The sequence below is a fragment of the Lepisma saccharinum genome, chromosome 5 (assembly GCF_977018435.1).
Source record: "Lepisma saccharinum chromosome 5, izLepSacc3.1, whole genome shotgun sequence".
Classification (NCBI taxonomy): Eukaryota; Metazoa; Arthropoda; class Insecta; order Zygentoma; family Lepismatidae; genus Lepisma; species Lepisma saccharinum.
Window position 1 is genome coordinate 42,272,025 of NC_139233.1, and position 23,322 is coordinate 42,295,346.

At 37.9% G+C, this 23,322-nt stretch overlaps 1 protein-coding gene across 1 annotated transcript in view; it reads left to right on the forward strand.

The window, feature by feature from the left end:
- LOC145988003 (uncharacterized) overlaps positions 1–14,157 on the forward strand; it is a 174,700-nt gene extending 160,543 nt beyond the window's left edge. The window contains exon 7 of the mRNA XM_083122841.1: positions 12,440–14,157. Coding sequence (XP_082978967.1) covers positions 12,440–12,602 — 163 coding nt within the window. The 3' untranslated portion in view covers positions 12,603–14,157. The remainder of the gene's footprint in view (positions 1–12,439) is intronic.
- The last annotated feature ends 9,165 nt before the right edge of the window (positions 14,158–23,322 follow it).

Below are 23,322 nucleotides of genomic sequence, written 5' to 3' on the forward strand. Positions count from 1 at the left end.
ATACTGCGATAAGTCCGTTAACTAAAACAAAATTGAGGAGATTCACCAAGCAAGAAAATAGAATAGGCCTGTTGAAATCTTTCTAACTAAATTTTTCTTAAACTATTATTTCATTTATAACTTAAAAAGAACAAAAAACTATACTGTCTGTGAGGACAAAAACAACCTTACCTATTGAAAGCTGAGACTCTCATCGGCCACTCAGCACACCCAAGGACAAACACGGGACAACAGACTCCAGAGATTATTATTCTGGCCGTAGATCCATTCGTCAGAACCTCGTTGGCCCGCTAGAAGCAGTTACCGGGGTGTACAACGGAGAAGTGAGATTTACTCTAGCGTGCCTTACCAGAAGGTATCCCCCTTTACCCCCAAGATTGTTAGGATATGTTATCAACATGGTGTCCATCTCGAAGTCCACTAACTTGGAGTCAACTTCATTTTTCTTAAATTGAAAAGTGGTCATGTCACATCAAAATGGGCCAGAATTTCACGAAGAACATGACCATACTCTTAATTGTAACCTAACTCTAACCCTGTTTGAACCACAAAATATTTTTCGTTGTAGGTGGCATTATTGGCGATGGTGCTAACTCAAAAAGAACGTGTATTGCGAAGGACTTCAACGAGCGTTACTAATACAGATTACAAATCTGGTGAAGGAATTTATATAAATGAATGAGGTTAATATCAGCATCTATCAAACTACATGTAAAGAGAAACATTTCGGGTTTCAAGATGGCCGTCATGTTGGTAATATACCCTGACACGTTTTACTTTTTTTCGATATCACAAAACTCAATATGCTGACCAAGGCAGTAATTTATTTTATTATAAAATATAAACTAAACGTAACGTTTCAACCTTCTAGCAAGGTCTTCTTCAGACTCTGCATCAAGTACAAATGTAACAAGGTAGAGAAACAGGACGATATATATACACAAACATTACTCCCCTCCAGACTATTAGAAAGTTGTTCTGGAACATTCTAGCAGGTGGCTTTCCCTTAACTGTACTTTCACCTAAAAGGCTAAACATATATTCTTCCATCTAGAATGTGGTTGGACTCTTTATCTCACGCTCTTTTTCCTTCATTCTTCTTCCTTCTTCTCTCCTCTTTCACTCTTGTCCTTTCCACTCTTTCTAACACCTTCTTCCATTCTTTGTTTATCCTCAGTCCCCCATTTTGTACCTTGTTACATTTGTACTTGGTGCCGAGTCTGAAGAAGACCTTGCTAGAAGGTTGAAACGTTACGTTTAGTTTATGTTTTATAATAAAATAAATTACTGCCTTGGTCAGCATATTGAGTTTTCCATATCATGGAAGCAAGGCTTAATGGTGTTATAATTCGATATCACACACCAATACGTTTGCTTTGTGTTTTAACACTTTTCATGTACATTTACAAGGATATCAATAGGGTTACACACAGTTTTAATTGGCAGGAAATGACTTTTTTCATGCTCTTTTCCCGTTGGGAAAGTCTCTGTTTGGATTTGGAGAGATCACATCGAAGGGAAGGTACTTCACACACCATCTTGGGTGGAGAGCATGTGGCGGTTGCGGGTGAACGTCTGTTTTATTGTATTCTTCGTGATCTTTTCTGTATGTTCGATCCCCAGTGGGAGCCTCAAAATGTCGGTTGTGGACCAGTAGAGAACAAGATGAATTAGCGGTGTAGAAAGCAGCTGCGATGGGACTCGATAGGCAGACCACGCGTCACCCAATGAAGAACTCCTTCGAAAGGCTGTTGCGCCATAGTGTTTGGTTAATAAATATGATAAATATCTGACTAAAGAATCGCAGTGCTCTACAAGGCCTACACTGAAATTGCAGTTTTACAACGATTACAAGAAGAATATCATACCAAAATCAGCACCCGATCTCATTTCACCTTCACTCTCGGAAGCACTTGCAAGTGAAATTAAGTGCTACGATAGGGGATACCTTCAGACCTGACGATGCCTTCATTTGTGTTTTGATCCACAAGGCCCAGAACTTTGCCCACTCTCAATTAAATGGACCCAATTTGACTTTCACAAGTCCTGGCAACGTGTAACTGGGGAGAAGGCAGTATCCTTAACAAGGCATTCATTTGAGAAAATACCAAGGGTTCCGCACTAGTGGACGCAACCCGCGCGAATGTCCATGGTAATTAGCAAAGGGGGTAACTTTTGCAACCCTTTCGTCGGGAGGGGAGGGGGCAGTGGGGAAGCTGCTTGAAATTCTAGATGCCCGCTGAAACTTCTTGCTTTCACCAACCGGGCAAGTTGTGTATTTTCACTCAGCGTTTTGCCTCGTCGTTCAAGGGATAACTAGTTTACCGGGTGGATAAGCAAAATCTTGAAACTCATCTTGTTTTACCTGTGAACTGATCTATGGTCTTTTGATCCTCCACTTGACCTTTCAGGGTTGCAATCTTAGTTACGGAAAAATCACCAAATCCTCAATATGTTTTTTTTAAGAATATGAATCAATATGGGTGTGTCTATGGACCCAAATTTATTTTAATTCTGAGAATTGCGAAGAGAAAATTTCATATAGTTTTAGTAGTTGCGTCTTTATTCAGTTTCGTCATCAGATTTCTCAGGCTATTGTCTATTGGACATTCTTTACTTAGACTTCACTTAACACTGGGTCTCTGAGAATACAGAAACGTATGTCCTTTGAGAAACAATAATATCGATAGTGGACCTGCTTATGGTTCCAATCGTTTACGAACTTATTATGAGTTTATAATGAAATCACATTAGTTCATCAGATTGTTATATGGTGTACATAGTTGTAATGAATAGAGTGTTGAACATACAGTTCAGAAATACTAGAAATAATAAAAATATTCAATTCCTGTTTAACTCATACATCCAAGCGTATCATATTTGCATATTGCCATCTGTGTCTAGGAGCGAAACTATTTCCAGTTAGAGCACTTCATTTCAACTACATACTGAACAATTACAAAGTGTGATGAAAGAAAGCCCGCAGGGAGGGCCAGGAGCACTTGCCCTCCCTTGAGATTTCTGGAAATAGTTTATGAAATTCGCATGGTAAAATTGTAGCGATATCATACAACAAAATATATTGTTTTCTGAGACTTCCAGGCTACAAGTTACAGCAATTATTATTGTTATTATTATTATTATTATCATCATCATCATCATCATCATCATCATCAAGTAGGGTTAAGCTTAAAGCTTATTTTACACTGATTTAACTACAAAAATAGCTTTTTGTTCTGCAATAATTAATGTTAAGTGTACAGTTATGCAAATTATATGCAGATATTCGGAATATGGAAATTTCAATTGCATGTAATTAAAATAACAAGCCGTAATAATAATGATAATAATCATAATAATAATAATATAAGTTTCTATGTCTCTCCCCCCGTGAGAAAAAAAATCCTACGGGCACCCTTGGTGTGGTCGGTTATAAAGTACATCAATTTCCAATGTCTACGTTATATCTTTCGGTATCACGGAATTTTCTTTCATTTCCTTTTTCTTATCGCCACAAAATATATGTGTATTAGAATCGTTAAAGAAATACAGCAAGGTAGAGACATCTATTTGTGTGCTGCGACACTACTGGAAACCTACATACGATTTCAGTGAGACCAATTGAACCGTCTAACTCCTTCCCTTGTTTCTTGCAAAGTTTAATAGTGGGGCAACTGTGATTACAACGAGGCAGCTTTACCCGTTATGTGTGTACGCACAGACAAGCTGCGTATACCTATGACTTGGAAACCTCTTTTCGCAGACGTCTCTTACGTGCCTTCGTATTTTTTTTTAACCACCTGACGCACCTTTAGATGTCTTCCGTAACTCGTTATGTAAAAAGTAACAAGATCATTGGTCAAATAACAGCCCCATGGGTGAGGTTTATAGCCAACCATGTCTTCTGGCTCATATAAGACTCATACACGTTCTCTTTAACCCTCTAGAAGATGCCAACATCTGTTTACTTTTTGTTGACATGCAAAATTATCACGAGCGATAGGAAGAAGAGATTTGTATAATTCTTGCGTATAAATTAAACAAAGTTACAGCCCCTCCCACTGCGGACGAAGTATCCCTAGTATAAAACGAATGATGAGATGATAATTTGACATTGTAAACTATAAAATCTTGTAACCTTTTGAAAATACATTTCTATTTGTATTATTTACATATATTTAGGACGCTTCTACCTATCTACGTAAATTTCCAGGATAAGAACGAATGATGCGAGCAACATTAGGTTCGAATCCCGGGTATGTCACATCATTGCCGACCTCCATGGCAAAGTGGTTAGCACAGGACGCCACGGGTTCCGGATTTGGATCCCAGCTTGGGCAAGGAAGTTCTTTGTTAGTGTTCCTCCGTCAATTTCACCATACCATTAAAAAAGAAAAAGTAAAGTGCTCCCCTGTGCTTTGCACCACGACGTAAAGGCGTACTGAAGGTGTGGAGTTAGGACCCCACATTCGCTTGATCACAGCCGAAGGTGAGGATGATGTGATCAGCATCACGCCTCTGGCCGCCTTCCAGGTACCCACTTTATACGCCGCTGGGTGGGCGCCGGAGCCGCTTGAACAACAGGTGGAAAAAATCCCTGTTCTCCCCCACCGGGGATCGAAAACGGGTCTCACCATACCATTACTCATCCTAATCGTCGCGATTAGCCAAAAGTCGCAGGAAAGCGACGTAAAATAAGCTAATTCAATCGGTATATGTCACTGGGTTTGCGTGTAATCAAAGGTTCATTTCAGTAACAATATACAGGACCCACACAGTTTGTACCCCTGACTGGCAACTCTGTATCTTGTTGATTTAGTCTCAGTATCGAATCGGGTTAATGATAACCACAAGCCCATATCTTATCATGGTTGCCAGGTGCAAATAAATTCAGGATTAGACAAAAACTTAAATTTATAAACCACGATTTTGGTGCGAATCTATGAAGCCTCCTGTGGACTGTCTTTACAGACACGCTGCCAGCGCCGACGTCAGAATAACCGAGTATTCGGTGATGCTTTCCAAATTTATCCCTCGGCCTTCTCTCTAAGGCGATTACGTCATGCAAAATACAGGCACTTCTAATAAGGGAACCAACGGGGCCTTCGGATATGTGGATAATATATTCGACAGCATAACAACTAAAAATTGAAACAGGGATGTCCGCGGTCGCCAGAAGCTGCAATTTGAATACATTAAGCTGACGGGAGAGCGCAGCATCCTCGAATAATGTGGAAATCCTGTCGGTTATAATGAAAAGTTTTACCCCTACGCGTGTCTGCTTCAAGGGTGAATGAGATTTTTCGGGGAAGTTTTTAATTATGTATGTAGGCTTTGAAAAATGTTGGGTGTTCTTTTGTATAGCAAATACATATAATATACTCAATCTCAGATTTTTGCAAGCGTTTAAAAGAACTGCATATACTTCAAGAAATAAAACTTTTAAATACGGAGGTTCGAAGAGATAGCAAGAGAACAAGGGAGGAAAGGGGAAAGGCAAGAAAAGTAGGTTAACGGATATAGAGGTGAGAGACAATAAGAGCAAAGAGAGAGAAGTGATGGAAAAGAGACGCAAATCCAGGGATAGGATAGGAGAGAGACAGGACAGTTATAGGAGAAAGGATAATGATATAGAGAGGAAAGAGATGAGAAAAGCAATAGCAAAGGAGGAGAGAAGATGGAATGAAGAAGAACGGAAAAGAAGAACATGGAAAGAGAGAGAGAGAGAGATTAGAAGCAAAGGAGAAGGAAAAATAGAAAATATGGGGAGATATGAGCCAAGGCGAGATGAACGACAGAAAATGAGAGAGAGCCAAGAATTACAGAAAAGACGCACATTAGATACAAAAAGGCAGGTTGTTGGCCGACACGTAAAGTGGTCGAATTTCGATCCCGCCACTCAAGTTTCCGAATTGAAATCCCGGACTGAGCATGGGTGTACTCTTCATCACATCATATAATTACATCATATCATCACTCATTCTTTTCTAAGTGACTAGCCAAAAGTCTTAGAACAGCGACGCTAAATAAGAGAATTCAAATATAGAAAATGCAAAGAATGAAATGAAGAATGTATAAATATAGAGTAAATGAACGACAGATATAAAGAAAGTAGATGGGTAGGAGATTTGAAGAAAGAAGACGGGCAACAAATATAAATATAGCAATTGAGGTGGAAGCAATAACTATGTTGGATATATTAAGGCAGATAATGTGCAGAAGATGTAACGAAAAGAGACGTGAAGCAAATATATCAAGAAAATAGACAGAGCATGCAAAGGAAAGATATGTAGGAGATATAAAGATAGGAGATAACATGATATTTAAATAATATAGAAGATTGACAAGGAGGTACAAGCAAAGAACATGGAAAATGAATGTTTATGATGGTAAATAGAGATGAGCGGAAAATACTTTAGATACTAAAGGGAAAAGGTTGTACAGCAGAGGTAGGAAAAATGTTCATGAGATATAAAGAAATAAAGTATGTAAGATAATTAGATAGATGGATAGATAGAGAGAGATGAGAGAGAAATGATTGGCAGGTGAGATAAGAATATCCAGAAAAGGTAGCAGAGAAAGTGCAGATATAAAATGGAGAGGAAATTGAAAGGTGACACGAGAGAGAGAGTGTAAGAGAAGAAGAAAGCGAGAATGTTAGAAGGTGAAGAATGAAAGTGTGAGAGGGAATGATGCTGAGAAAAAGAGTACAGATTTTAATGAAACATTTCTGGACGTCGGTGGAGTTCCTAAGAAGATTTTCCTCCCTTACAACGCCATGATGAAGGAGCAAAACAATGCGCAGAGACAACTAGGTTAACAATGGCATGTTCCAGCGTCTCCTTTCTCGAAAAGTTGCAAGCTCCTTGTAAGCCGCTTAACTCAAGCATATTTTTTCTTATAAGCGTGCTCACTAAGTTCAGGGAGAGCGTGCGAGCCTAGCAGGCTGCTTTAGAATCGACGCCTGCACGAAAATCTGCACAGTTGGGAGTTGGAGAGAACTATTGGATGAAGTTTAACACGATGAAGGGAAACTTGTCAACTTTTCACCATTTTCTTATTTTTGGTCTGTTATTGATAATTACATAATGTCAGTACAAGAGGGGGACCCTTCGAGGTGTTGTGAGTAGCGTAGCTCTCTGTAAAAGAAACGGGCTATCGAAACCGTCAAATATATGAGAGAAAAGGAAAACTTATCAACTTGTCTTATAACCTTCTACATGTATCTCCTTTACCTATCTGTTCTTTATTTCGTGCATCTTTCAATCAGTTTTTTTGTCTGCTATTCGAAGTCTTCTCCCTTTCGCATTCTCTTCCTGGTATTGTTTTCTCTTTGCTATCCTGCTTATTAACTCATTTTCTTTCTTCTGTTTCTATTCATTATCTCTCTCTCCTTCTCTCGATCATATTCTTTTTCTATTCTTTCTCTCTGATATCATCGTTTGTTTCTGTCCTTTTTCTTTCTTGGTCTCCTTTGTTTCTACTCTCTCTCTCTCTCTTTCTCTCCCCCTCTCTCTCGATATTCTTTTGTTTCTATTTCCTCTCTGTTTTTCTCTATCACCTTGTTTCTATTTCCATCACCGATCTTCTTTAGTTTATATTCTTTCTCTGCCTCTATCTTCTTTGTCTTTATTTATTTATTTATGCTGACAATATCCTGCTGAAAAACAGCTGATGAGCCTTAGTACAGCAGTACGTATAGATGTATAGATATGTAAGTTACAAATTTATAATATAAGATTTGATAATAAAATTGTAAATTTAAAAGTAAATTACTAATTACATTAAAATATACATGATAAATACATTGAAGTATACATTATAAATACGTTAAAATATACCTGCTGAATACATTAAAGTACAATTGATCTTTGGGATCGGTGAAAATCATTATAATTACTGACTATACAGTGTAGAAAATTATTGTTGTTATAATCTTTACAAATTGTTAATAACGATCCTTTTGTTCTTACACAAAACTTTCTAACGAACTAAAAAATTCAGCACGTTACTGTATCCGACACATATTTAAACCTTTGTCTACCTTGATGTTTGAATTTGAAACTACACAAAATTCGATTTTCTTTAAATTGCTCATGAATATGCTGAAACGCACTGTTCCATAATAACTCACTGACACAAATAATAAATTGAAAGAAAAGGGTGACCTCGCTCAAGAAAAGAGATAAAGAAAAACATCGGGAAATTTTGAGCAGAAGAAGACATGGAAATATAATTAAAAGTAGAATGAAGGAACGCCGAATTTAGAATGGTTGGGGGGGGGGGGGGGGAAGCGAAGAGAAAAGTTTCTTTTTTTTTTCATTTCTTCTTTTTTTCCTCAAATCTCCGGGTTGAGGTTTCGCACCGTTTTAACACCGACTGATTACTATATCTTTGCTGGAAATCCAAGGACATATTTCACCCGTCTTCCTCCTTCCGCATCGCTAATTTCATCATTGATTTTTCTTCACGAAATCTTCCTTTGTTTCCAAACTTATGCTTTCCTTGTTTTGCCGCTACGCTTTCTTTCTCGTCGATTTCAACAAAGATTATCAGTAAAGTATAACGGAAAATTCTCTTACGTATTTCTTTAATATTCTTCACGTTTTTCTGTTTGGTTCCTTACGTTGTCATAGTAATTGCAGCATGGAGCGGGAAGTGATGTAAGATTAGGTATGTGAAGTTTCTTGATTTCTTTGCTTACATTAATCCAGCTCATGATCCCGCCGCTAAAGGTTCTGGGTTCTAGTTCCATGCGTGTCTATTTGAGTGAGTCTCTACATATAATCTTTGTTCATTAACTTCATCAGAATGGAAGCCAAATATGAAAAATGCACGAAAATGCAACAAATTGCGTGCGCTGGTGAAGGTTGCCGTAAAATATGAGCTTTCTTTATTCTTTAATGCATCTCTTTCTCCATCATTTTTATTCTCCTTCTCCATTGTTCTTCTTTCTTCTCCCTCTATTGCGTTTCTGCCTCTTTCTTGTTTCCTTATTTCCTCACCTCTTGTCTTCAGCCACTTTCCTTTCCCATTTTTCGTTTATGTCTACATTAGTCTCTCTCTTCTCTATCTCTTTCTCTCTTCTTCCTCGTTCTCCTTTAAATCTCTTCTTTTCTTTCTTTCTACCCTTCTCTGTAATTTTCTTTATCTCTTCTTGTCTTCCTCGCCTCTCCTGTCTTTTAAGTTTTCACTATTGTCTCTCGCATCATCTCTCTCTCTTTCTCTTTATCTGTTCTTCTCTTTCTGCTCCTCTTTACATCCATTTCTCTTCATCTCTACCTCTGTTTATGTTCCTCTTCCTCTCTTTTTGTGCCATTTCATTTTCTCTCCTCTGCATCTCTCCCTTTCTCTGTAGTGCTCCCACATCATCTCTCTCTAACTCTCTCTCTTTATCTCTCTCTCTTCCTCTCTCCTTCTCTTTTTGTTCCTCTTTCCATCTATTTTTCATCATCTCTCCTTATCTTTCTGTTTCTCTTTCCATCTCTTTCTCTTCATCTCTCCCTCTCTTTCTGTCCCTCTTTCATTCTTTTCATACCATTTCATTCTTTCTCCTCTGCAATCTCTCTCTTTCTCTGTAGTGCTCCCACATCATCTCTCTCTTCCTCTCTTTTTCTCCTTCTGCTCCTCTTTCCATCTCTTTCTCTCCCTGTTATCCCTTTCCATCCCCTCTCCTATACCATCTCTCTGTAGTGCTCCCACATCATCTCTCTCTCTCTCTCTCTCTCTCTCTCTTTCTCTTTGTCTGTTCCTCCTTCCACATCTTTCACTCTCTTCTTATCTCTTTCATCCTCTATCATTTCTCTGTCCCTCTGCCGTGCTCGAAGTGGAAATTCCCAGATGGGGTATCCTTGGTCGAGTTCAGCGATAGGTGAGGATCAGCCTGGAGACAATGAAGTAGGCGTGGAAATGCCTGTGCATATTATCTTAGCTGAGGGCTGCCTTATGAAAATTATCTTAATTAGAGGATATACATCCCTCCGTGTTTATCCCACTTCGATACAGGGGGATCTCTTTCTTTATCACTATCCTACTCCATTTTTATCTGATTTTCAACTAGATTCTCTCACTCCACCTCTCTCTCCCGTTCATCGTCTCTCTTCCTTTGTTTCGCTTCTCCATTTCCTTTCTTCTCCTCTCTCGCTCCTATCTCAAACACTCTGCGTCTTCTCTCCCTCGCTCCTCCAGGACTCATTTCCCATAATCCTTCAAAATATTCGTTTCTTCAGCAACTTCAACAATTTATCAAATTTTCGCGTACTGCAGATGTTTGCCATCTGTCTTTTGTGAAGCTTCCATATGCTGAGGAATCTGAAAATCTTATTCCATTTTCTGCTTCGAGATAAACTATCGTTTTCCTAAATCGATTTGACTGGAAAATAAGTTAGAGGAGAGACGAGACATTGATGATCACTAAGAGTTCAAGCATCTTGAAGAGTCTTCTAAATAATATTTGTCGTCTTCAGATTTCTTACAATAGAAGAACACGTACAGTAAAATAATTTTAACAGGTTCTAAATGTGCAAGCATTCACTGACAAGAATGTAAAGTGTATTTTGCAAGAAATGGTACATGCATTTTAAATGTTACGAGCATAATGTCCTGCTGCCTTAACCGAAATCATGGACAGTAGTGCTCATGTACCGACTGGACTCGTTCAGTGTCAAAATAGGGGTAACGGCAGCAATCACAGACCTCTGATTTCAGACTAGAAAACATGCGCTTTTGTTTAAAGCCGCCCATCTTCACTCGCGCATAATCCTGACGGTAGAAGTATGGTGGAGATGTACATTACAGCTTGTTAAGTTTTCATTTTTATGAAGAAATTAGTTGTACTCATTTGTGGAGTGTAATATGTAGAGTTATGTACTTCTCAGTAAACTTAAAATCTGCAATCTTGCGTGATGTAATGACTCGCAATCTTCAAAATAGTTGTTACAAGTTGAAATATGAAAGTATGCTCGTCGCCAATATAGTATCGCCCTTCTTTGAATTTTTGATTTAAAGCTGACCCATGTTAAACGGCTCACTTTCCAAATCTGTTACTTGGAGGTCTGTGACAGCAATGGCATTTTGGGAAGGAAGGAGTTCCGTAAAAATAGATTGCTGGGGAAACATCAATGAAGTTTCAAACGTAGTAACATCGCCGGCAAAGTTATTAGATATATGTTTACAAGTTATGGAAGGGTTCGCAACATATATATTAAAAACCATCCATATACGTACTATATCAGCAAACGGAACTTGTCTGGAAAGTATTCATCACGTCACATTAGTCGATTAACTTGTTTGTAAAACAGAAACAAGTAAATTGATTTCCTTAGAAAATGTAATAATGAGCTCATATTTACACAACATTAATCAATATATTATTCACTAATAATATCTGCTTCATGACAAATCTGATTTGCTACAGACAACGGCATGGCTGCAATATGACTTCCTCATTTTATTCGATCCATTTCGAAACTGTTACGAATTGTAAGATTCATCATAAATCACAAATACACCAAGCGAGCGATAATCAACAAAACAAGCAAATCTATATATATACGAAATATGACAGGGTAGTTTGGTGGTGCTTCTACAGTTTCTGAAATCCAGATAGATGGCATGGACGGACGAGTGGACAGGACCAGCGCAAAAGTGTACTTTACTACCCTACATTACAGAATTTGTAAAAATAGTGAAGTTAAAAAATATGTTGGGTTGATATATTGAAGTATCTGTTTGCTATCTCTGCAAAAGGTTGTCGTTTTGCATTGAACTGTATTTGATGACCGGGATAATTTTTTTAGTCTCTCAGAGTGGGATAATTCAACTTTTACATTCCTTTTATCTGTTTTAAATTTCAAATTCTTTCTTTGCAGTACTTTGCACACTGAATGCTTGCATGTTTTCTTGAATACTTCATGTAGCAATTCATGCATGAGTGTCAACTTCCACTTGTATATCTCTGAATGTTAGTAACAATTGTTCTTTATTAACATGCAATGTTAATTGGATATTTTCAATTGCCTAGTGACTTTAACTATAGAATTCTAGGGGGAGGGGTGTTTTCTGTTTGTGCACTAGATTTAGAGCAAATTAAGGTTAGTAGAAAGGTTGGATGTGAACATTTACATTTAAAGTTATTGTTTCAGTTAATCTGTACTAAATTAAGTTATTTTCTTGAGAGTACTTTCTAATGCTACATCTTCTACTCATTAGATCTGCATGGCTCTTAACATTAATATCACAGTTAAACACTTCTAATTAGATGAGTGAATTCTTGTACAATTACTTATTTTGAATATAACACGAGTGTTTTCGTTTATCTTCATCTGCAAGTCAAACTTTGTTGCCATCTTTTGAGTAAGGTTGTAATCACTATTATTCACTTTCTCACAGTGATATTTACCTAGGTAGAAATGTAAAATTATGTTTTTCTCTTCTTCAGGGGATACTTTGGAATGTTGCTAAGTATAATTGCTGTTGGATGGTGCAGTCTCTCGGCATCAAAACTGTTCGTCACTGCGCTTTCAATGGAGCACCAGCAACCCTTGGTGGCATATCCTTGTGTTCTATTGTATGGTGTCTTTGCGCTTCTTGCTATTTTCTAAGATAGTAAGAGCTACGCACATTTTAGTAACTGTTGTTTCTTTATTCTGACACTGAGAGTATTCTTTTTGATTATTTCGTTCTTTGTACCAGTAGGCACTCCTTTTTTGGTTTTCTCGCATTCAGATGGGACGGTTGCGTGATACACATGCCCATCTTCGATTTGTGCGGTGTTTTGCAGTTTTAGACTGAAGAATGGGTGTAGGAGTTAAACAAATATCCACAGAATTGACAAGGCTATGTTATAAAAGTATTTTCTATTATATTTTGCTCGGTTGAGTGCCATAGATCTTCCAATCCGAGTATTTCTTTGGGAGGAAGGAGCCATTGCCATAGTTACGCCGTTTTCCTTTTTTCTCTTCTCTCACCCTTCCCACTATTCTTTCTTTCTCTCTTTTTCTCCTTCACTCATTTCTCTTTCCCTCTTACACTTTCCTCCTTTCCACATTTTTTCAATTTCCTTCCTTCTCTGTCGACATATTTTTTCCTCCAGAAAGTGTTTTCTATTTTATAGTTGTTAGGTTAGGTTGCCTGGATTGTTAGGTTCAGGTTCGATCTTCATTATGTTTTGAAATGAAAGGTTCAATTAAAGCCTGAAGATAACAATTTTTATTTCACTTTGCTCGAGTACATTGAACTACTTTCCAGTCCGAGAAATGTACCTTTTCACGCTATACATATTTCATAATACGCCGAAAAGATCTTGTAAATAAATATTAGATCAACAGATGATCCTGATTGTCCTGATCGACTTAATCCTGGGAAGAATCAGGATGAAATATTCTTAGGCGCGAAACGATGGACGTGTTTTGTCAATGTTTGGAAAATAACAATATCGTCACTCAAGTACGAAGGAGGATTAAACACGAATGATAACAGCACGCCGTTGTATGTACTGGTACAAATCTTTAAAAAAAAATCGAGCATAAATGAGTGTATCTTGCTCCGTTCTGACTTTGCAGCTCTTCCGTTTAGTTGACTACTTTACCGATAAACGGCACTGTGTACATTTCTCTGTTTTAGTGTAAAATAATGTGTCGATAGTACGTAAATAATTTCAACAGTTATGGAATGTTCATTATCTAATATCTGTATTTAATTTAAGTTTATGGAAATGTATGACGTAGTAGGCAGGTTGTGTTTTACTTTTATTTTCAAATTGAGTATCAGGGAGCTGAATATTAAAAATGTGACAGTTAATGTCAGTTTGACATGCCAGCTTTTATTCTCGGTAAAAACTGGGCCAAAAAATTTGCTAGATTGAGATTATTTTCGTAACATCTGTGGCTGTTATGTATTTGCAACTTTGGAGCGAGTCAGAATTTCAGAACTCAGCACCAATCGCTAATCGTCTTGCTCACGCTCTGCCATCTTGGTAGGCTCACTAACTACACTCTCGTAGCCAGCTGGGGATGTTCAAAAAGTAATCGGAATTTGAAAATTTTGAATTATAAACGGTACATTTACGTAAAATCTGAATAAATTTTAAGAATTATATCAAATACAGTATGTTTACAAATTGTTGGATTCTGTTATATATGTATGTATTTTGGAATGTAATGGATATTAATGGAATGTTTGGAATTTGAAATAAAGTTTCCAAAATAAAGAGACTGAAAATTTAATCCATTCCTATATATCTTTGTTTCAAACTGTATATTTAGTGATTTTGCTGAGAGACTGCGCGAGAGTGTTTATACAAAGTGATTTTATACTAGCAAACAAGCGACCAATTGCAAGGTGGTCTATTTATAACACGTTATATGTTTGTGCAAAAGTATACAGAACGTTGATCTTACATACGTTCAGACCTATCAAAAAGTTATCTTGTCTTGTCAACAATGTATACGTTCCAACTAATAATTTATTTGCATTTTCAATTTGCACGCGCCATTGATGATGATGATGATGATGATAAGATGAAATGGATGAGAGGACAATTGCAATGGAACGTCATGTCCAGACTCGAACCTCAATTTGACGTGGCCGTGAGGCGATTATTAGCAACATAAATTAGATTATTCGAATTACAATTTGATTATCCGAAACGCAATTAGATTATTAGAAATGCCACTAATCCATTATTTTTTTTTTACATACATGGACGAGGTACACTGTCTAATATTTGACTACTCAAGCCTTTTCTTAGTTATATATGCGTTCGTTTCTTGATCACTTGTAAAGAATAAACAACCAAATCTTGTTTTGAGGAATAAATGTTTGCTTGTTGAACTTTATCTGAAATGATAATGATTTATACCAGAATCGAGACGAATTCCACGTGCCACAACTTGCACGTAGGCGATAAATGTTATTATCTGTGCTGTTAAAGCCTGTAACTCGGACACACAATATCTGGCGGGAACCGCTTTCTAACATCGCAGATATTTTTTCTCAGTTATTTCAACTAGCAATAAAGACAGTTAAACACAGGAACATCTTTTCGAGATAGTTCTGGCAACCATGGCAATTCAAATTCAAATTCAAATTCTTTATTTGCGTGGGCGAGGTTCAGCCTGAGGCTCTTCTGCCACGTAACCCGTGTCATCGATTACATTTAAATTTACATATCTTATGTTATTACAGTATTAACACAGTGTACAATAAACTGTATCATTTAGTTACAAAATCTATTGATAAAGTAATTGTATTAAATGTATGAATAAAATGATACAAAAATTGTGAAAAGACAACTACATAAAAATAAAATACAATGAATAAAAAATAAATAAAAATATGTAGACAAAATACATAACATAAACATACAAGTTACATCATAGTATTTGAACACTCCGAAATGTAGTATCGTTGGACATAGTGTCAAGATCTTTTGGCACTTGTCTTCATGGAAACCGAGGAGCACTTTTACCAAGGAATTACCCCGACGACTTACTGTATCTGCTGAACGTCTTGAGTTCTTGACTCAAAATCTCTTTACTGTGTACTGGCTGTAAGTCTTCTGGGCTCACAGCCAGTATACTTCTCTGGAGTGTTCGAAAAGTTACTTTTTAAAATTAACCGAGTTATAGTTACGGTTACTTGTCTCAAAACGTAACAGAGTTACAATTACAGTTACTCATTTTAGGAATTAACTCAGTTACAGTTACCTGTACTCCAAAAGTAACTGTAAGTTACTTTTAGAATTACTTTCCTCTGTGACTTCTATGAGACTTCTGTGATATCCGCGTGTGTTTGTTATTGTCCTCTCATTAGTTCATCTCATCACCTTTCATCCTCATCTTCGCGATTAATCAAATGTGACAGAAATCGTAGTAAACGAAAATAAATAAATCAAATCTCCTTGGCTCGATCTCGTGCCTGGATTTAGCCCATCTATTCCTGTGCCACTGCTATATTTTTTTTCCAAGCGCAAAAAAGGGTGCTGCCACACGCCTGATATTTGCTCAGTCGTAAATGACACATTCTGCTGTCGACATGCACTCTTCGCTCGTAGTTCAGGGAGAGGCGGAGAATCGGAGGACCATTCGCTTGCTACTCTGTGGCTAGCATTAGGCTTAGCCGCACATTGGTCTTGTTGGGGGGTGACTTTGCCACCTGTTTCGAGACCTTTTGCTGTCAAGTATAAGTTCGGCAACACAGACTACCACAAGAAACTGGACCAAGCCGATTCGTTCAAGAACTCATGTGACCCTCCTAGCATTTCGAGGCAAAAGACGAATATAGAAATATCAAGTTGGTTCTTTCATCTCTCGAGCTTTAACTGATTACGTTATGTCTGTGATATTTCTCGTAGTCTCACTGGGTACTCAACTCTGTCGCAGAGAGTCAGGTGATTAATGGTATGCGATCGTAATGTTCCTATCCTCGCCTACTTTAAACAGGTTACACTGAATCTTTTGATAGTTAACGGAAAGACATATTTAAGCTACCGACATAGGTTGCTAATTCACAAATTAGTATGAGAGGTTTCCTCTGGGTTTTTATACAGTTTTCTACATTAACCCTTATACGCATAGCATTACCATATGGTAACGTTCAACATTCGAACACTTTCGTGCTAGAGGCTTATCTACATTTAGAGTGTAGGCGGAGCTAGTGCCAGGAGTCGCTCTAGGAAGCATAAAGCTTGAGTTTGAGACAATTAGTTTTCTTCCGGGTAATAGCATTATTATGAGAGAATATATTTGCTTTAACCTTCGATTTATTTTTTCAAAATGTCATACGCTGGAAAGTAAATATGGTGTATTTATCTCATTGTCTTTCATTATGATGTTCTGAAAGTTTCCAGCATTTAGTAAACACATGTAATGTAAAATTTATGATGCCTCATGTTCAAGAATTTGCACCACTTGTTCGATTTTTACGCATAATGGTGGCGTTACCATATGGCAATGCTATGCAGATACAGTAGGTATAGGCTTTTCAACAATTATTTCATTTATTCTATTTTTATTGCTTGTGAAGCAAGACATTTGAAATGTAATGCCTCTTGTCGTCTTTTGCTTGTAATTTATATTTATATTTTATTTTAATAATACAAATATTATTAATGATAATAATAATAAAGTGCTCCCCTATGCTTTGCACCAGGCCATGAAGGCATATGCACGGGTCTGTAGTTAGAGCCCCACACTTTCTTCACCACGGCAGAAGGTGTGGGTGATGTGATCAGCACCATGTTCCTAACTGCCCTTAGCCCCTCAGAATTTCCTCCAGGTACCCACTTTATACAACGCTGGGTGTGCACTGGAGATGCTTGAATAGGTGGAAAATTTCCCCGTTCTCTCCCGTCATGGATCGAACCTGGGTCTCTCGAATGGTAGTTAGACAATAATAATAATAATAAATATAATAATAGATGACAATTTTATGGAACATTTTGTGCCTGTTCAGTGGTTCAGCTTTGTTTGAAAACATTCTTGTAAGCAATTTATTAGAAGTAAACCTATAAGATTTGGTTACATACCCTGTCTGGTGCTTGGAAACCTTCTCCGGATACCTCATTCACTTTGACATCTATCAAGACATGAGTGTAACAAGATTCCACTAACATTGAAAACAAATCTAGAAAGGCTGCAGCATCTCTTATCCACATGCTTCATGAATTTCAGAGGCAAGAAATATCCCAGCTTGAATTTGGATGGAAATAGCACTGTTATATAACATCATTTCGTGTTACGCTTAATGGAGTTTGGCGACTAATTACAACACCAAGACAAATTTTAAAAAAAGTGCAGCTTGCCGGTGGTCCACCAGTAGTGTTCGTATTGGACGTGTCAAATATGTAGTTGGACGTCCCGTTCCAAGTTTCATACGTTTCTATAACAAGTGAATATTCAAGAATGATAAACAATATGTGAATATAGAGTAATAATTATGTTACCTGAGTGCGTTTGGCTCGGAGAATGTGAGATTAATGTACAATGAATCAATGATATTAGTATTTTTAAAAATATAATCAAATTGTGAAAGTAATTGGAAGGTTAATTTAAAAAATCCCAAGTTTTCATAAAAATAATCAATTTGTAGGGGTGAACGCATAGCGTTACCATATGAGAACGGGGCATATTGGCAAAGGAGTAAATGAAAAGTTTCTAAAAATGATTCCAAATAGCTTATTTGAATAGGCTATAACAACTAATATCAGACTAAAAATAAGAAAAAATTGACACAAAATAATTTATTCGTTTAAGGGTTAAGAAAGAAATTCAATTTCTCTCTTCGTCCCAATCTTGTCTAATCGTGAAGTGACACATTTCTAACAGTCAAGACACCAATAATACCGATGCCTGCAAGACTCCCCACGGATTGACCTTTTATTCTGCACAATTTCTCCAAAATGTTTCCTACAGTGATTTATGGCACTCAGGTGCCAAAACGTGCCAACGCTAAAATTCTCGCCCCTAACTCTTTTCCCCCTTTCAACCTCTTGGGACTTGTGGCGAGGAGGAGCAATAGTTGAGGGTTCCTGGCATTTCTCAGGGGAAGAAAATTTTTTATCGTAGCACCAAGATAAATGTGTCTTGGAAAATATTCGACCTATAGCCTTTCCTATGACTGAAACATTAGACACTAGCGCCACTGCTCTCAAGCCAGAAGCTACAGATATGTTGGCAGATCAAAAAAGACTGTCTCGTGGTTCTACAATCGATACTAGCGCCACTGGTCCAAGTCAGAGCTGCAGAATGTTCCAGGGTAAGGTTTGTGTCTTTTGCATTTGTCTTTTAGGCCACTTCACTGCCTCTGCTTGATAACCACGACGTGAAGGAATGATCCGACGAAAGGAGAGCACCAAAAGGACATCCGAGACTCGAACCTGGAAATTTCGTTTGCAAATTTGTGAATTGATCATTCAACACGCCTGGCTTTATTTTGTAGTGGTATATAATGTCGCAATTGTATATTTCTATGCAGTATATAATTGAAACCGAAGATTAAAATGGTTTATTCTCTACAATTTATGTAAAAAAATAAGTCTACCGAACGAGACATATTGCAAATGCAGCTCATTATGTTCTACAAGTGTGAATTCTAAAAACCAACAACGGTATAAAGTAAATACCTACCTCTTTTAACTTTACTTTTATTTCATTTTCATGTTGCTAATCTGATACCACTTCTTCTCGCTTGTTTTCATCGCCATTATGAAGACCACATATACTTGGACGAGAAAAGTTAACCATGGAATGAACTTCAAGCACATCCACGTGTTCGCTCCAATAAGAAAAGCCGAAAAAAATCCACTTGTGGCAATTGCAACTCCTACACAAGTTTTTAGCATAATACCCTCGCAGTTGAGAGCCCTGATTTCCCAGAAGCCAAAGGAGTGGTCATTATATTAACTGGCCTCCACCCCCGCTGTGAGAAAAGGCTCCTGGGAATCCTACAGGAGACTCTTGGCAAACGGGAAGTTTGCTCATTGAGGGGGATATTCTCTCCTGCTGAGAAAATCCATGGAAGTTTCTGGGCAGACACATGGCTACGGAGGTGGTTAAATTCGTTCTTTACGTGTGTTCTTTAACAAGTGATCACGAGTACCATTGGTGCTGGTTAAATTGGTTTTTACGTGTGTTCTTCAACCAGTGATCACGAGTACCATTGGTGCTTGTTGAAATGTGTTCTTTACTTCTGATCTTCAACCAGTGATCAGGAGTACCATTGGTGCTGGTTGAAATGTGTTCTTTACTTGTGTTCTTCAACCAGTGATCACGAGTACCATTGGTGCTGGTTAAAATGGGTTCTTTAATTGTGTTCTTCAACCAGTGATCAGGAGTACCATTGGTGGTGGTTAAAATGGGTTCTTTACTTGTGTTCTTCAACCAGTGATCAGGAGTACCATTGGTGGTGGTTAAAATGGGTTCTTTACTTGTGTTCTTCAAACAGTGATCAGAAGTACCATTGGTGCTGGTTAAAATGGGTTCTTTACGTGTGTTCTTCAACCAGTCATCAGGAGTATCATTGGTGCTGGTTAAAATTGGTTCTTTATTTTCATTCTTCAAGCAGTGATAAGGAGTCCTATTGGTGCTAGTTAAAATTGATTCTTTACTTGTGTTCTTCAACCAGTGATCAGGAGTACCACTGGTGCTGGTTAAATTGGTTCTTTACATGTGTTATTAAACCAGTGATCAGGAGTACCATTAGGGCAGCCGCACACCGGATCTGACACGACGAGTAACGACGGAACACAAAGCGACAAGACACGACGAGTCACTTTGATTCTGACAAAAGGAAACATATATTAATTATTGTTATCACTGCTTTTTCTCTGGAAAGAAAGATTTAGGTACAAGTTGGTTTGTTGTTATTATTTGTTATTGTGTTTATCATAAGAACTGTTCTAAATATTGTGGTATATAAATGATCATGCATACATGTACTCACACACACACACACACACACACACACACACACACACACACCCACACACAGACACACCCACAACCCCCCCCCCCCCCACAAACAGACACACATACTTCATTCGTTAGAACAGAATTATTTTAGTTTCATTCTCACACATAAAGGTTACCGGTACGGCGTGCTGTTGCGTACCGCCTGATAAAAAAAGCATTGCTTTTTATTATTATTGCATCCAAAGTAAATATATAAACACAAGATCTGTGACATTCTGTCATTTCAAGAAATTAGGATCTCATTTGCATCTTAAACGAATAGCACTCACCGTAATATATTATTTTTTTCTACATTTCCACCGACAAGAGACAAATTTAGTAAAAGAACTTTCTTTTATCAATTTCATCTATTGGACCTCCCCCATGGCGCAGTGGTAGCGTCATTGCCTTGTAATCAAGGGGTCCCGGGTTCGATACCCGGTGGAGGCACAAGTGGTTCGGATCCCACTTTAAACTGTAGGTCCAGTCCCGATTAGCCTTACTGTGCATAAAGTGGACTTAAAACAACAACTCAAACCAAACCAAACTTTTCATCTATTCTTTACAAGAATGAATGTAACGAAGAATGGACTTTTGTATGTTGCATTAAATAAATAAAATTGATGTCCAATGTCGCAGCAGAAACCAAGTTTTGCCAGAATGAAGTTCCGGTTCATTCCGGCCTACTTTAAACGCTTTTCCCCACCAAAAGAGGAAAAAGTTTAATTACTGCAATCACATAGTTATTCGAGCAATACATATCAATATACCCTGAAGATTGCTTTCTTGTACAATTTACGATATGTTTTGTACATTACAAATAATTTCTAATAAGCCTATTTTTTCACGTAATGTAATTGTAATGTAATTCATCTCCTGTGCCACTTCATTACATATCACATCAATTATGTCCTTATTATTCTGCTCAGTCGATGAATAATCGCTTGCACAAGAACGATTAGCTGTTATGGATCAAACTATATTTTTAACTTTGACGGCACTATTAAACTTACATATAATATGTGCAGTCGAAGAATATAGTGATGAGTCACATGCAGGTGGTGCGTCGAGAAGAAAGGATTACCACATGCGCATCGTGCTCCTCCGAGACCAAATTCCCAGGACCTCCACTGTCGCGAGTGGATAGAAAGATGTGTGTCGAAAGACAGAGAAATGAGTGAAAGATAAAAAGAGACACAGGAAGATAGGGAAAGAGAGATAGAGGGATAAAGAAAAAGAAGGAAAGAGGGAGATTGATGAAAAGACAGAAACAGAAAGAAGAAGAGAGGGAGAAAGAAAGATTGAGACAAAAAAGGAAATGATAGAAAGATAGAACGAAGAGGAGAGGGGAAAACGGAGAACACTAGAATTTCGCCGGAGCAGAACCTACCTGGAAATATTTCTTCCTTTAGTGTAGACTGTCCTCAATATAAAGACTGCAATTTACAATGAACATACTGTTTCCCTGCTGACCGCAAGATGGCATCCCTGGCTTACAATTTCTCCCAAGATCCACCGAGAGTCGCTGAGACAAGAGATGACACAAATTGTATGCGATTTCAAGGACGGGATGCTGTAAGCTGTAACGTCACAACCCCACGCCTCCTCTTCAGTTTCGCGCACTCACTTTAATTATTGGAAACTTCGCCTCCCGTATGAATGATGATGCGTCGTAAACGAGTCATTTGCGGCAGGTCTAGACCAGATAGAACGTGTCATCTGTGCCGTGCTGAAGTGTTGCCAACCTAACGTTAAATTCCTCGAAGTTAGAACAATTTGGAGAAGTTATTAGCAAGGCAAAATTATAACACTTGGTGACTGCTATTTGTGACAATCAAAGCAAGTACGCATGCGTTAATTGGAAGAGTTCAGTGACAAAATAGGGGCGGTCGCTGGAATTGATGCGACGAGATGCAGGTTGGGTGAAGATTGTCTGTTACTGACAAAACATTGATGTTTCAAACATTCTAACATCGCTTTAATAACATACGAGCAAAATTATGCAACTGAACGTAAACAACACGGTCGAAATTTTGATCTGAAGAACACAGAGTAGTTTAGCGCCTATTTCTACCTAACGCCCCATTTCGCGGTTGGATTCGTCCAATCGAAGTAGGTGCATCTTCTTAGAGAAAATGTATGGTGCTTTGTTTCATGCATACCGGTTAAAAGTTTTGCCCTCCCTGATAGCTTAGTGATTACGTCGTCACCTTTCAGTCCCGATACCAGGTGGAGCCCTGACTGGCCTTTGTGTGCAGAAAGTGAACTTAGGAAAACCTGTTATAAAATTCAACACCCTGGACCGCATTCTGCAGACCAACGAGGCTCTGGCGCATTGGCCAGAAGCCAGGATACTCTTCTGTAGAGATTGTGTCCTCCATGTGTGTTGTTGTGACTGTCATTTCATCTTATCGTATCACATTTCATCCCATCGTTGTGATGTAAAATAACATAATTAAACCAATTGATTACCGTTTATAAGTTGGTAACTTTTTAACGAGACACAAAGTAGAGGAATATTCTTTAGCTGTCAAATTTTTGGGCAACTTCCGTAGCGGAGTTGTTAGCACAGCGCGGGGTCAAATCCCGACCTCGGCAGATGTGTTGTTTGTGAGCGTCTTTTCACCAATTTCACTACATAATCACCCATCTTCAACTTCGCGATTAGCCAATAGTGGCAGAAAAGAGAAGTAAAATGAAGCAAACCAGTCAATCAGACAAAAAATGCTGTCGAACTTTTGTCGACGTTGTACATTTCAACGCCTAACTATCCATAGAAATATCTGAGGTAAAGTCAAGTAAAAAGTGAGATTATTTTAGCACCTTATATTGAGCGTGCCAAAGGCAAACCAACTCATCTTTCCCACAGATT